Below are 15,363 nucleotides of genomic sequence, written 5' to 3'. Positions count from 1 at the left end.
CACACAAAGGCTGATATGAGATAGTTAATGTTACCACACCGAGATGACTGTGTGTGATGAATATGCTTTTTATGACAACGTGACACATCAGACTCATAAGCATCCAAGGGATTAAGTCCACATGCATGTTGAAGATTTCTTTGGCTGTTTTTCCGTTTTTGTGATGCCATCATCACGTGCTGTAATTCACGAGCAACTGGTCCAGGTTGTATTTCGCCTCTTGCCAAGAGTTAGCTGGGATCGGCTCCACCTCACCTCCCATGACACTAATGAGAACAAGCGGCATAGACAATGGATGGATGATGCCACCACAACTGATTGACATAAAATGTGCCGATGACCGTACAACTGACAATATGGCTTGTAATTACAGAAAACGATCATATCTGAACTAGCATGGATATGAGGTGTGTCAGAAGAAAATCCAGGACTAGTGCCACAAAATATGCATTTCAAACCAAGACTACAAACTATGGGTTATCCTCTTCGATGTAGACCAGACGGTCAAACAGTACATTTACAAAGAGATCCTGCGGCACTTACTTCATTCAATGCGTGAGAAGAAGTGAGACTTGAGGCAGGACAACTCGTGCCTGCTTACCATGACAACATGTGGGCTTACAATGAAAAGTTATTGTCCGGAGAAAATACAATATGGGATTTTGGTGAGTGAATAGTTCTTAGTATTTAGCCATCCCACAAAGGAAATCGTACTTCAATAGAGAAGGGACTGTCCTTGTCCAGTGTCACCAAAACTACCCACGTTTGAAGACAGATCGAATATACAACAAAACAGGTGCACACTTTTTCCTCTCCTTTGTTGCTTCTCCTGTACAAGGACAAACAGCGCTTTCATAAATATTTCTATTTCCTTCCTCCTCTCTCCACTGCTCTGTTACGTGTTAGGCCAAAGCCTTCCAAATCTTCTCATAAAGTTTTTCTAAAGAAACCCAATGTGGTGAATAGGTCAGCACCAGTGTTAGCTCAAGAAAGACAAATAAGTTTACAAACTTAACAAAACCATCTATCCCAATAAAAAAGTAATCACAAATTCCGTAATTATACTAAAATCCGTCCATCCATTTTCTACCGCTTATCCGAGGTCGGGTCGCGGGGGCAGTAGTTTTAGCAGGGATGGCCAGACTTCCCTGTCCCCAGCCACTTCATCCAGCTCTTCCGGGGGGATCGCGAGGCGTTCCAAAGCCAGCCGAGAGACATTGTCTCTCCAGCGTGTCCTGGGTTGTTCCCGGGGTCTCCTCCCGGTGGGATCTGCCCGAAACACCTCACCAGGGAGGCGTCCGGGAGGCCTCCAAATCACATGCCCCAGCCACCTCATCTGGCTCCTCTCGATGTGGAGGAGCAGCTCCTCTTAGATCCTGCCGGATGACCGAGCTTCTCACCCTATCTCTATGGGAGAGCCCGGACACCATGCGGAGGAAACTCATTTCGGCCGCTTGTATACGGGATCTTGTTCTTTCGGTCAAGACCCACACCTCGTGACCATAGGTGAGGGTAGGAACGTAGATCGACCGGTAAATTCAGAGCGTCGCCTTTCGGCTTAGGTCTTTCTTTACCACAACGGACTGATACAAAGTCTGTATCACTGCAGACACTGCAATCAATTTGCCGTTCCATTCTTCCCTCACATGTGAACAAGACCCCAAGATATTTGAACTCCTCTACTTGGGGCAGGATCTCATCCCCGACCTGCATAGGGCACGCCACCCTTTTCCGAGTGAGGACCATGGTCTCAGATTTGGAGGTGCTGAGTCTCATCCTCGCCGCTTCACACTCGGCTGCGAACCTCTCCAGTGAGAGTTGGAGATCACGGCTTGATGAAGCCATCAGAACTACATCATCTGCAAAAAGCAGAGATGTAATACTGAGGCCACCAAACCGGACACCCTCTACGCCTCGGCTGCACCTCGAAATTCTGTCCATAAAAGTTATGAACAGAATCAGTGACAAAGGGGAGCCTTGGCGGAGTCCAACCTTCAACGGAAACGAGTCCAACTTACTGCTGGCAATGCGGACCAAACTCTGACACCGGTCGTACAGGGACCGAACAGCCCGTATAAGGGGGTTCAGTAACCCATACTCCCAAAGCACCCCCCACAGGACTCCCTGAGGGACACGGTCGAACACCTTCTCAAAGTCCACAAAACACACGTAGACTGGTTGGGCGAACTCCCATGCACCCTCGAGAACCCTGCCGAGGGTGTAGAGCTCGTCCACTGTTCCATGGCCAGGACAAAAACCACACTGCTCCTCCTGAATCTGAGACTTCCCGATGGACCCTCCTCTCCAGCACCCCTGAATAAACCTTACCAGGGAGGCTGAGGAGTGTGACCCCCCTGTAGTTGGAACACACCCTCCCACCACCCCAGTCTGCCAATCCAGAGGCACTGTCCCCGATGTCCATGCAATGTTACAGAGGCGTGTCAACCAGGACAGCCCCACAACATCCAGAGCCTTTAGGAACTCCGGGCGAATCTCATCCACCCCAGGGCCTTGCCACCGAGGAGCTTTTTAACCACCTCTGTGACCACAACTTCAGAGATAGGAGAGCCCACCTCAGAATACCCAGACTCTGCTTCCTCATGGGAAGGCATGTCGGTGGAATTGAGGAGGTCTTCGAAGTATTCTCCCCACCGACTCACAACGTCCCGAGTCGAGGTCAGCAGCGCCCCATCCCCACTATACACAGTGTTGATGGTGCACTGCTTCCCCCTCCTGAGACGCCGGATGGTGGACCAGAATTTCCTCGAACCCGTCCAGAAGTCTTTCTCGGAACTCCTCCCAAGCCCGAGTTTTTGCTTCAGTGACCACCAAAGCTGCATTCCGCTTGGCCAGCCGGTACCCATCAGCTGCCTCAGGAGTCCCACAGGCCAAAAAGGCCCAATAGGACTCCTTCTTCAGCTTGACGGCATCCCTCACTGTTGGTTATACTAAGATCCCAAGATGGAATTTTGTACGTTATTTTATTTCAAATCAATACTCAGTCATTTTTGTTAAATTCACACTTAGAACTGCTTGACATGGGAAACATCTTATCCTCCTAAACAGAACAACATGTAATGTCCCTTAATGTTTGGCATTTGTTTTGATTAAACGACAACTAAGTTTTATGCAGCAATTCCTTGGAAGCACTATTAAGCACCATTTGCTGTTAGAATACTGATGTTGTAGGATTTTATTGTTTTGTCTAATGCTCCATTTTTTGCCTGATCTTGATTGTTCTGTTTTCACTCCACTCTCACTTGCATGGGTGCACTAAGGAAGATTTGTCTTTTTTCTCCACGCACTTGAGTCACAGAATGACTTCACTGGAGGGGAATGACAATAAAGTTGAGCTGAATTAAATTAAACTGAAGTTCAATGTGATAAATGGCTATCCTCTCCCTTGATCACTTTTCAACCCCCTCCCCACGTAGCGTGTCAGAATTATTTTCCGAATAGATCAAATTAAACGCATCTATTTAGAAGTATTGCACCATTGAAGGGTCCAAGACCCCTTTTAAAGGCTCTGGTGATTCAATTGTGATGTATTGGAACAAAGTTTTACTTCAAGACAACATTAGCAAAAACTTGCAGAAGGCCTTTGGTTGCTTTACTGGCTGCACTTTGTAAACACTAATAACAATAATAATGACATAAGCAAAAATTATTGCAGATATGATCAAAAAACTAAAAATAAAAAAAATGCAACCATTGAGTAAATCAGTGATGGCCCTTGAAGGCAACTTTATGAACCTTTTCCTTTCATTTTTTATTCACCTATCAATAAACTAAGCCCTAAATAATATACATTGCACATATTTGATATCCTTTTAACACAGCAATCCTCACAATAGAAGAAGAGCTAATGAGAAATTAATAAAAGGAGCGCCAAATGCTCATCGATAACACAAAAAAAAAGGTAGTAGTAATGGCGCCTAAAAGAAATTAGATTTGATAACTATGTTACATTTGTACATTACCAGCCATTAGGTAAACAGTATATGCATCTAAATGCAACAGGTGGAACACCATAACACAAAGTCCCACATGAATTTAATGGCTATTCAGTTCCAAATTACAAAAGGGTAAGCACTCAATTATGTCCAAAAATACAATGGACACACTGCACAAACATAACAGACATAGAACACAAATACATATTGAATAAAATGCGACATTTTCCATGACTACAAATAGCCTAATTTGTTCTGGGATTAGACCTCCCCATATTGTTTAAAAAACATAATTTAGAGATGTATGCTGTTCAGTTTACATTGGTTAACCAAAATCAGGTCCATTAATGTATCTGCCTAAGAACTGTGCCACGGAGTGTTTGCAAAAGTATTGCGTACAACATCCATACATCCATCCATTTTCAACACCGCATATCCTGGTTAGGGTCGCGGGACGCTGGAGCCTATCCCAGCTGACTTCGGGCGAAAGGCGGACTACACCCTGAACTGGTCGCCAGTCAGTCGCAGGGCACATATACACACGGACTACCATTCGCACTCACAGTCACACCGTCACTGAGTGGGAACTGAACCCACGCTGCCTGCACCAAAGTCAGGCGAGTGTACCACTACACCATCAGTGACTTGCGCGTACAACATCCATGCTGGTAAAATATTCCATATTGTTGCTTTAACAGAGGCCATCACCTTTACATATAAGCCTATATGAAGGAGCATATAGATAGTTTTCCCGCGAAGTCACGCACCTCTGGACATGCCCTGCTGGAGGTCTGTGTGTTGTTTTGTTCTGGTAGTTATTGAGTGTTTGAATTGATACATTTGATAGCCAACGTCAAAAATGGTGAATTACTGTGCGGTGTTTGCAGTGTTTGGCTGCGACAATGGGATAGATGGGAGAGACAAAGTATAATTTGACCGTTTACTGGATCACATTTTGAATCAGGGCAAGAGGACTGAACATTGGCCAAGAAAAGATGGAGAGTGTGGCTTTCACAAATCAGCAAATCTGACCTCACTGTGGCCAGATACCGACGCAAAGCAACTTTTATTTCTTTTCTTTTCTTGCATCACTATTTATCTCCGTTTTGTAAAGCTAAGCTTGAATGAGATTTTTAGACATGTTCCCTCCCTGTCAGGCCGCCATCAGTCTGACTGCTATCCATCAGGTTGAGCAGTCAGTCAATCAATTGTTTCAGCTCATTCTTGAAATTAATTCAAGCTGCATGCCAAACAGGCAGCACTGATTACATTGAGTGCTACTCAGGATAATGAGCGTGATCAAGCCTCCCTGCTGGCACATATGTACATACATGGCTTGACATATACAAGCGTACACAAAGACAGACCCCCACCCCACCCCTCCCTCCCACACACACACACACACACCGAGACACACACAAACACACACGTAAGCATACTATCAGTCTTTGTGCTTTTTTTTTTTTTTTTACTTACAATAGCTGTCTGTTTTCTCTGATTGCACATCAGACAGCGGTTCAATGCTTTGAATAATTGATTGCATTTGGTTGTCTGCATTTGTCTTGTAGAGCAGCATGGATGCATTCTTACCGTATACTCCCAGACAGTTACGAATATACAGGATTATGTAAGAGCACCTTTTCTATTATACAGTTTTTCCTGTGTTTTAAAGATAAATGATGTGTCCGCAGAACACAACACAGGGCGCCTCTGATGTAAATGGCATAGAAAGAAAAAAAAGAAATTAAAAATACATGAGTTCCTGTAGTTATAGTTTCCCCTTGTATCCCTATGTGAAATTAAACTTTTATTTTGTATCCTTTATAAATAGTTAACATACATGCAAATTAATGAATTAATATGCACAAATTGTTTTTTTTTTTCATTTTAGCGAAATAGCAACATTGCAAGAGTGAAAAAAAACGTAAAAAAAACAAAACAAACAAACCTCAGGAAATGCATAATTCTGACCTTCTAACATATCTAGCTACTCCATTGCTGTTAATATAAATGGCATCCATATCTTCCCGCCTCTGTGAATGCACATGAATGTGATCTGACTTTGGTATTAAGAATAATGCTGGGGGTCAAATCTGAAAGCATTAATTTAATTTGAATACATAATACAACCCATTTAGAAGGGTGGTCACCATGTTTCGAAGCCTGTGCATGTTGTGTCAAAATGCTCATAAAATAAACACAGCTTCAGCCTGAACACCATAGAATTAGTGCTCCTTGTACTGCCCTCTTATTCACTTCCTTTCACATGACCTCTACAGCAGATTGGGAACATGCAAAAACATGCAGCGATGGTGGTGTAGTGTCAGCAGCACATGATGTCATAGGCGATAGATCTGCTGTTGACAAGCCCACTGATGAATGGAGAGTTGAGAAGCGTAGGAGGGGAAAGAAAATGAGTGAAGGTAAAATGATGCCGAGCAAGAAAGTCAAGAAATTAGTGGGACAGCGGTAAGGAAAAGATGAAGAAAGATATTTAAAATATGGGTTATGTGGGGGGCAGAAGGACACCAAGCGAGGGAGACAGATGGAGGGCATGATTAGAAGTGGAAACATTCATCTCTCAATCAGGATATGGACTTCCATAAATAATGTGCTCTCTCAGTCAACAGTATGATGTCACCACATACACCAAGAAACACATAGACACACTAAAAGGTTAGTCTGGAAGTGCGGGAGGCACCAGTACTAATAAAAGGGTAAACATCTCAATATGTTAGGATCTGTGGCCATTTTTTGAGTGCATGCTTGGGACAATGTGCAAATAAAATTGGATATTTCCCAATAAGAGATTCATTTAGGTTTGATGTAATTGTTTTTGAGAGACTGTCAACATTTTAGACAACTCTAAGAATGATGAAGTGTTGGTCCACCAAATGTTGTCTGACTTTTGAATGACATTGAATCTTTTAGGGGATTAAAAACTTTATTTCTTGTCAATGTCATTCTCAAAATCGGAGAAAAAGATCAAACATTTGGCTTATATTGAGATCTTAAGTGCGCTTACAAATTCACAAAATTTGAACACAATCCAAATAAGGCTGTGACCTGTGTTGTGCACACAAAATAAACCCTGCGGTGGTGGTCGAAGACATGACAAAAGGACTGTACCCCCAAATTTCCCTTGGTGGGATATAATTAGTAATCACAGACACAAATGTAATATTTGTCTGTTTTTTTGGGTGGGGTGGGGGGTTAATGTGAACATTTTTAGCCCTTATTTGCCCTACTTTTGGTTGACTATTTCTACTGAATCAGTTCCCATTGGGTATTCTTGTGCTTTGAATTAGCTGTGAAAGAAATCCTATTAAAAACAATGAGTTGGACTGTCTCGTGTCTGACATATCTCAGAATTCAAATGAGATTGGGACGATAGACAGATGGAATCAGAGGGCAGATACAGCGAAAGGTGCAAAGAGAGACAAAACAAGACAACAAAAAAAGATAAGGCTCATTTTGTCTGCATATGTGATTAATCTTGAGGTTTTTCATGCATGAGAACACAAACTTTACATTCAAAATAAGGATTGCATCACTACGACAGCATCTAAAACAGCCTGTATTTGTTGTCTTTCCTGTGGTTTTTAATCTTTTGCTTTTCTCGATCATTTTTCATTTGCCAGGCATGAGAACACAAACTTTACACTCAAAATAAGGATTGCATCACTACGACAGCATCTAAAACAGCCTGTATTTTTTGTCTTTCCTGTGGTTTTTAATCTTTTGCTTTTCTCGATTATTTTTCATTTGCCAGGCAAAACCAGGATTTTTTATCATATATAAATTCTTTGACGACTGACAGTAACAGTAATTGTATCTGCAAAATATGTATTACAGCATCTTTTATGAACGTAGTTTATTTCATTAATTTTCCAGTTTAGCAAGTCAAAGAGGCTTTGTTCCAACAGATGAATCCAAATTAAAAAGGCTATTTACTCGATTTGGTAGTAATCAAATTACTGGCAGTCCAAACCTTCCACACTGTTATGTCCATTACTGCTTAATCAAAAGTCCTCTTTAAAACTATTGTCAATTGCAAAATGAAGTATTTCCAAAATTTGGCATAAAGGATATGGAGAGCGTTCTTACACTTAAACTTGCATGTCTCGCCATACACTGCACAGCAGCTTATTTTAATTTAAATATTGACTACTTACGAAAATAAATGTTCTGCAATCAAAAGAAATACTTTAAAAACCTTTGTTTTTGTATTGTGACACTGTTATTATGTTATAGTCAATGACCAAATTAACCTCGCCTCTTTGTAATTCTGTCCCAAAAAAATTGGCAGGTAATCTAATATTGCATTTTGGTGAAACTAAAGCGGGGCAATGTTTGCATGTTTCACTTTATACAATGTACAAAGATACGGATATTTATTCAGTTGTCCTGCTATAGTGTTGTGTTTGCATAAACGTTGCATTATGTGTATTTGAGTCTGTTAGACTCTTGAATATGTGGTATAAAAATGTCAATCAAGAAGGCAAGCAGCGGTTTGAGGAGTAACAAGGCATGTTCCAGATGTGCCGCTGGTTTCATACTGTGAAAATTAGTGTACATATTGTTTTGTACTGTGTCTTCAAATATGACCCAGTAACACTACTACTTCAATATACAGTCGACTCTTCAGTACATAGCATCAGTAAGATGTGACAGTGGCATCTGCATTATTGTGCGGTGCGTACATGCTGACAGGCACACACGTACAGTACATTTTGTGGACATCTCAGTGAGAAGTGACAGCTTTCAATCTTCAGTTTTTCTACTAGACTGTGTGATTCCCTTGGGTTTCCGATTTTGTTCAATATTGCAAAATCTGCTTCTGCTGAGAAACAGTTAAAAAAAAAAAAAAAAAAAAACATCAAGGCTGATCCGAACAGAAACTGTTTCAATAAACATGCCATACATATTAACATTTTATTATTACATTACATTATTATTATTTTTTTTTTCTTATTTGTGTTTTCCTTAATTTGAGAAAATTAAAGTACTGGTGTATTTTACATTATTTTTGAATGTGTTTTTTAAAATAATAGTCTTTTTCCAATTATATTTCAAACAACTAAACATTAACTGGCTTGTACACTCTCCCATTAAGGCAGAAAACAAGTTCGTTATTAGTTAGTGATTTCCAGCCTCAGATAATTGCTATCACATACGAAAGACATCACTTTTGTTGAAGACGAACCTTACTACGCTTTATAAACTTGTCTAAGTGAACATAAGAGCTCTTGAATTGTACAAATGATATACTTTTTAATGTGTGATTAATCAAGAGATCAAATAATAATTAATTATGTGTCGTATTATAACTATGTTATTGTATAATCATGGAAATACCCAGTATGATCTTCACGTGTGCTTAACAGAAATATACAGTATATTATTATTATTACAGATGTACTGTATTGTATACTTATTCTTTAAAGGTACAATATGAATAAGGAACAGCTTTTCTCCTATGATACAAATTTAGTTTTTTGAGAGCTGACAGTCAGTGGCTGCGCTTCATAGGAGCCACGCTTCCTCCAGAGGGCTACGCCTACACTAATGGAGTTAACTCTCCAGGGCTCTAGTACCAACAGTTCGAAGGAAAATGGAACAATACAGATGCCCTGGTGTTATCTACTTTGAAGCAGTGGTCCGCAACCCAAAACTCAAACTTGTGTTTCATTCTCTAGACTATCATTATGACATTATCTAGCTATTGTTGGTGACAGCATAGCAGTGATTAAATTAGATAATTAGGTTTTTAATTCTGACCATCTATACGAATTTGGTTATGTCTCCCCCTGATATGTAGGAGTAGGTTGCGTCAATTCCTGTGCCTCTAGAGACATCTATTTCCTACACTACTTATTCTTTCAGGCTCAAGAGAGGGAGCAGGGTTCTAGTCATGTGGGATCCAAAGGGAGCAGAGCCCCTACAAAGTGCACCTGTACTCTGATAATGATTATTAGCTAAATAAAAAAAAAATACATCTATTTGAAAATACATCTTCCAGAATGCCCAAAGTGAACTCTGCAGCGACTTTGGACATTTGAAAGATGCAAATGTAGGAGGTCAGCTTCCACATCTGTTGGCGTGCACAAACTGCAGCATATTTGTGCCCATTTTTGCGAATGCTATCTACTATTTCAGCCTCATCCTCTTCTAAAGTATAAAACTCACATGCGGAAAGTACAGACACAAGCAGAGGATTAGAACACGCAAAGTCACCACTCTCTGAACTCTAACGGCCATATTTTCATGAATGGCGTAAATCTGGTGCAGCGTGGGCGCGGCGGGTGCACCTCTGTGCCAGGGGTGGGTTAGACCGGTGTTGGTAATTTCGTAGACCAGCCCATACTGGCGGATCCAAGACTGGGCAGGCTGCACCACCGTGGGTGTGTTTACATCCCACTTCATTCGCCGCCAATCAAAGCGGCTCCTCATCCCAATGTGGTGCAGTGACAGTGTCAATGGAGACATTTCTGTGTGGAAGAGGACGAGGCGTAATCGAAGCAATCCGTGAGTGGAGCATTGCCACTGCTCTTGGCCGGTGTGGCAACAGACAATGTGAGCAGGTACCCTTATTAAATATAGAATGGGCTAGTGATAACCGTTAGCAACTTAAATATGCCCGAAGACGTTAGTATCTGTCCGCACTGATCAAATTCACCAAAGTCACGTTTGACCAGCTTTTCAACTTTTATTTCGAGCCATTTACATCTAGATGGGATACATAATTTAGAAAATAGCATGATTTGTAACAAAAACCCATCCATCCAACCATTTTCTGAGCCGCTTCTCCTCACTCGGGTCGCGGGCGTGCTGGAGACTATCCCAGCTATCATCGGGCAGGAGGCGGGGTACACCCTGAACTGGTTGCCAGCCAATCGCAGGGCACATACAAACAAACAACCATTCACACTCACATTCCAACCTACGGGCAATTTAGAGTTGTCAATTAACCTACCATGCATGTTTTTGGGATGTGGGAGGAAACCGGAGTGCTCGGAGAAAACCCACGCAGGCACAGGGAGAACATGCAAACTCCACAGAGGCGGGGCCGGGGATTGAACCCCGGTCCTCAGAACTGTGAGGTAGACGCTCTAACCAGTCGTCCACCGTGCCGCCAGTAATAAACCAAAATGTCAAATTTTGGGGTGAGAAAGTGTTGACACATCAAAAACTGCACACTAATAACTGCATCAAGCCTATAACTCATTGACATCAGCAAACCAAAACTGTGCTTTTTCCTGGTTTACCCATTCATTGACTGTTCCTAGTGTTTTTTTTTTCTCTCAGTCCTTCTAATGGTTTTATTGGCTATGGCCAATGTTTGTACAATTTCTTTTTCAGCTTCACAATTGCTTGTTTTTCCACCAATAGACAGCTCTCTGTTATTTAAACATCCATGTTGCATAAATGTAGTCTTCACAGGCCAAAAACTAAAACTGAGCATAGAGAGTCTGTCATGTTACAATTCGTTTACAAAAAAAAAAAGAGTTTTCAGTCTACAGCAAAAATAAAGCCTCACCGTTCCAATACTTTCAATACATTACCAAGAGTGTAAATTGCTGAACTGTACTTGATTTGTATCATTCTCAGAGTAGTTGAATTTCTAGTATTTATCAGATTTCTGCATTTAATTTGTGTATCCCCGTGACATAGGTGAACTTATTGACTCCCTTAAATAAGTTCTCTGTGTCAGCTGACTTCCACTCAGAAACCATTGGCTAACAAGCCCCTGCCACTCTTTCCACAAAGTCAAGTGACAAATTGACCCCCATGCCAAAAAGACACAGTCACGTGTTTTGTGAAAACTCTAAAGAGCAGTCCTATTAATCTATAGTTTTCCCCATGTGCCCATCCGTTCTTTCATAAAGCTCTCAGCATGCCAAATCATTTGTGACATGCTCATGGTCATGAGATGACCTGACTGGCGTCTTTGTTGAACAGAATTTTGGTGTCGGCCCACAAATACACAGCTCAGCAATACTCAAACTACAGAAGAGGTCTGTTGATCCATAATGAAGCAAACCTTCACCAGTGTAAAATTTTATTTCAGTCAGAAATGTAAGGTGTGCAAAATATCACTGACTTTGTCAATACTTATGTATACATTGACAGATGAAGAATAATTTCATCTGAACCAACAAAACAAATTAAGACATGCATCATGAAGATTAGATTACAACTGCAACAACTTCAATAATAGAAGAGCACAAGTTGCAATTAAAAAAATGTAACTGTGACCTCAAGGCACAAATGTCAGTCAGATGTCACTACAGTGGTCACTGAGTAGATAAGGGCTGTCGGATAAGAATGGGGACAAAAAGATTATAAAATAAAATGTATACTCACCAAGCTGACTGCGTCTCTGCGCGTAGGCTACCACCACTGCGGCCAAAACTACACAGCACAGCGATGTCACAAGGTTTGCCATCTGTGGACACAGCACACAGGAAAATCATCAGCGAGAGCACGTGCAAGAGACGGAGAACTGGCCAACGACTGTGTCTGCCTGTCGTCCTAATTGACTGACAGACATGGACGCCTACGACGCCATTGAGGAGATGGAGAGATAGCTGCTTCCTGTCCCCTCTGAGTCTGACTGTCTTTATCTCTCCTCCCTGGGATGGTGCCTGAGGTGGCCTTTTCCTTAACCTTTTTTGTTATTTGAAAAGCTTTCTTGTTTTCTAATCCCTGTTGAGTTACTTTAAATGGCATTTTAAATTGTTATTTCTGTCTTTATTTCTCTTTCTCTGTTCATCAGACTAATGGGTTCATCCTCTCTGGGATGGGCTATGAACAGAGGCTCTTAAAGGGATAGCACACCATAAACAAACAGTCTCCTTGTGGAGCAATGATTCTTTGAGAGATTTGTTTCTATTTATTAAGCCTGCCAAAGAGGTTATGTTTTTTATGATGATTAGTCAATTATTCTAAGGACTTTCATGAAACCTTGGATAGGGACGGGGCCCGTAGCAGGGAAGAATAAACAAAACAAAATGATGATGTAGATCTGGATTGATATTGAAGTTGAACTGAGTTCAGTTATTTTATGACATACTGTGAACTTTAAGCCTTAAGTTTAATTGGTCATTGTTGTTCAGTAAACATTGACACTAATGGAGCATCGTTGAGTTATTGTTAATATTCATTATAAATTCAGTGAAAGACACCCAATGATACAGTGTGTATACAGAGATACAGTGTATGGACAAAAACATTGGTACACATACAGGGAAAAAATAATATGTATATATATATATATATATATATATATATATATATATATATATATATATATGTATGTATGTATGTATGTATGTATATTTTGGACCCCGTTTGCAGCTATAATAGTTCCCAATCTTCTGAGAAGACTTTCTATAAAAGGTGTTTTATGGGGTTGAGGTCAGTGTTTTCCAGTATTTCTTTTATATACCTTTGATTGATCAGTTAACTGTCTGATGAAAAAATAAGCAGTATTTTAGTCAACAAGTCAAAATGTGCAAACACAGTTCTAAACAACTCTCGACAACTGTATGATTGAAGACTTACAGAAAAACACAATATTTGTTTCAGTTTTTATAAGACTGCTTTGGCTTATATGATTCTTACTGCTAATGAGCAAAGGGTTCTTCTGAGCAATATTGAGTATAAAATCCTCTGTAATCTTAGTTGTTGTGCTAATGTCCTTTGGTTGGATCACATTTAAGCTAGAGTGTTTAACTCGATAAATGTATTGAATTTGAATGACAAAATAAATAAAAGTTTAGATCCATTTGATACAAAATAGATTGAGCACAATTTTAATCTCTGTAAAGGCAAAAAGTCACCAATGCTGGCAGTGAAGCAGGTGGCTGCCATCCATTGAGCAGGTGTTCCATTGCTCATCAGCATTAATGGCCAAGATTAATTAATTAGCTTTAAAAATGATCCTGTTTAAACTGTTTTGCTTCCCCACTAGCATGGGGGCAAAAAAAAGTCATAGGTCTGGCTCCGTTCCTGCAACAGTACCACTTGAGTTTTGCCTACTAGACATGCATTTTTTTTTTTACAGGATTTGGCATTTCCTCTTTTTACCGAGGAAGAATTATTTCACTTTGTAGGGCAAGCTTGCCAATGAAGCTGGCAAAAGGCACGCTTGTCCACGTGCAGAACAGAGTGAGCATTTTAAATATAGGTGTATAAAGCAAATTGAATTTCCCTGTTCTTTGGATGGAGGAGTTTGAGTGTTACAAACCACTGTCGCCTTCCATTAGTGCTTTGGTGTGTTTTTTTTTTCTTTCTCCAGGGCTCCAATGCTTTATCCTTTTTTTACATTTATAATTTTATCCATTCCACTGCTACTACCATTTCACTTTTATTTTGGAGTACATCTTGTATTTATTCATAAACATCCGTCAGACTTATTTCACATCTGCTCTCCTTTGTTAAGGTTTCATGTAAACCCATGTTTAATCATCACAGAAATGAAGAAACATCTGTAATGCTTTGTGATGTTCAAGAACAAGAAAAGGCTTTTACACTCCCATTGAGTTTGAAACTTAATTAAACAGTCCAAGAATGAGCACAACTGCATGAACAAACAATCATATGGTTTCAAAGCGAACAAAAATTTTGAGATCTGGTAATATTTTTTTTCATTCCATCCTCTATGAAGGTCTATAGAACATACACTTTTTTTCTTTACGTGACAGCAAGTAGAAATGGCTGCTTACAAACTGTTCGTATAATAAAACTTCCATGAGGGAGCATTCCCTCATCAGGGCATCCGTGGCCCAATGGTTAAGATCATCGCCTGCCACCGTGGGGGACCTAGGTTCAAAACCCCGACTGGACCATCCGCCAACATCCCCCGGACTCACGGCTGTGGTGTCCTTGAGCAAGACACTGATACCCCGAAATGCTCCCCGGGCGCTTCAGCTGCCCCCTGCTCCAGTGTGTTCAACTAACATGTGTATGTGTTCACTGTGATGGGTTAAATGCAGAGAACAAATTTCGTGTGCAGGCATGCATGTTCATGACAATAAAAGATGATTCTTCTTCAATTGACATCCTATTTGCATATCCACCTTCTGCGAGACACAACAAATTTGAATTTAACAGCAATATGAGATCTGGGCCATGTTATCACACTTGTAATTCAGTTCATGTGGAGGAAAAAAAATATTGGGCACTCATCTCAGCTCAATTTGATTTCTTAACAGTTCTTTTTGTTTGTTTTTTTCACCGCACCCATTTTGTTTGTCTTCAATAATCAGCTCTCAATCTCAAAGCAAACTTGATTTGGTCATAAAAGAGCCTGCACAATGCCAGTAGTTTGTCACAGTGATCAAATAAATGTCTTGTCTAAATGGATTTTATGTTGTCTTGCTTCTAAAAAACAGTTGTGACTAGA

General features: G+C 40.6%; 1 protein-coding gene across 3 annotated transcripts in view; it reads right to left on the bottom strand.

The window, feature by feature from the left end:
* Nucleotides 1-15,363, bottom strand: part of cntfr (ciliary neurotrophic factor receptor) — a 332,427-nt gene that overhangs the window by 114,514 nt on the left and 202,550 nt on the right. For all 3 annotated transcript variants that reach the window (XM_061747260.1, XM_061747261.1, XM_061747259.1), the window contains exon 3: nt 12,321-12,402. In XM_061747260.1, the coding sequence (XP_061603244.1) occupies nt 12,321-12,402 (82 nt within the window). The remainder of the gene's footprint in view (nt 1-12,320; nt 12,403-15,363) is intronic.

Source organism: Phyllopteryx taeniolatus, chromosome 15 (genome assembly GCF_024500385.1).
Source record: "Phyllopteryx taeniolatus isolate TA_2022b chromosome 15, UOR_Ptae_1.2, whole genome shotgun sequence".
Taxonomy (NCBI): domain Eukaryota; kingdom Metazoa; phylum Chordata; class Actinopteri; order Syngnathiformes; family Syngnathidae; genus Phyllopteryx; species Phyllopteryx taeniolatus.
Note: the sequence above shows the minus strand (reverse complement) of the source record. Positions and strands in the feature narration are given on the sequence as shown.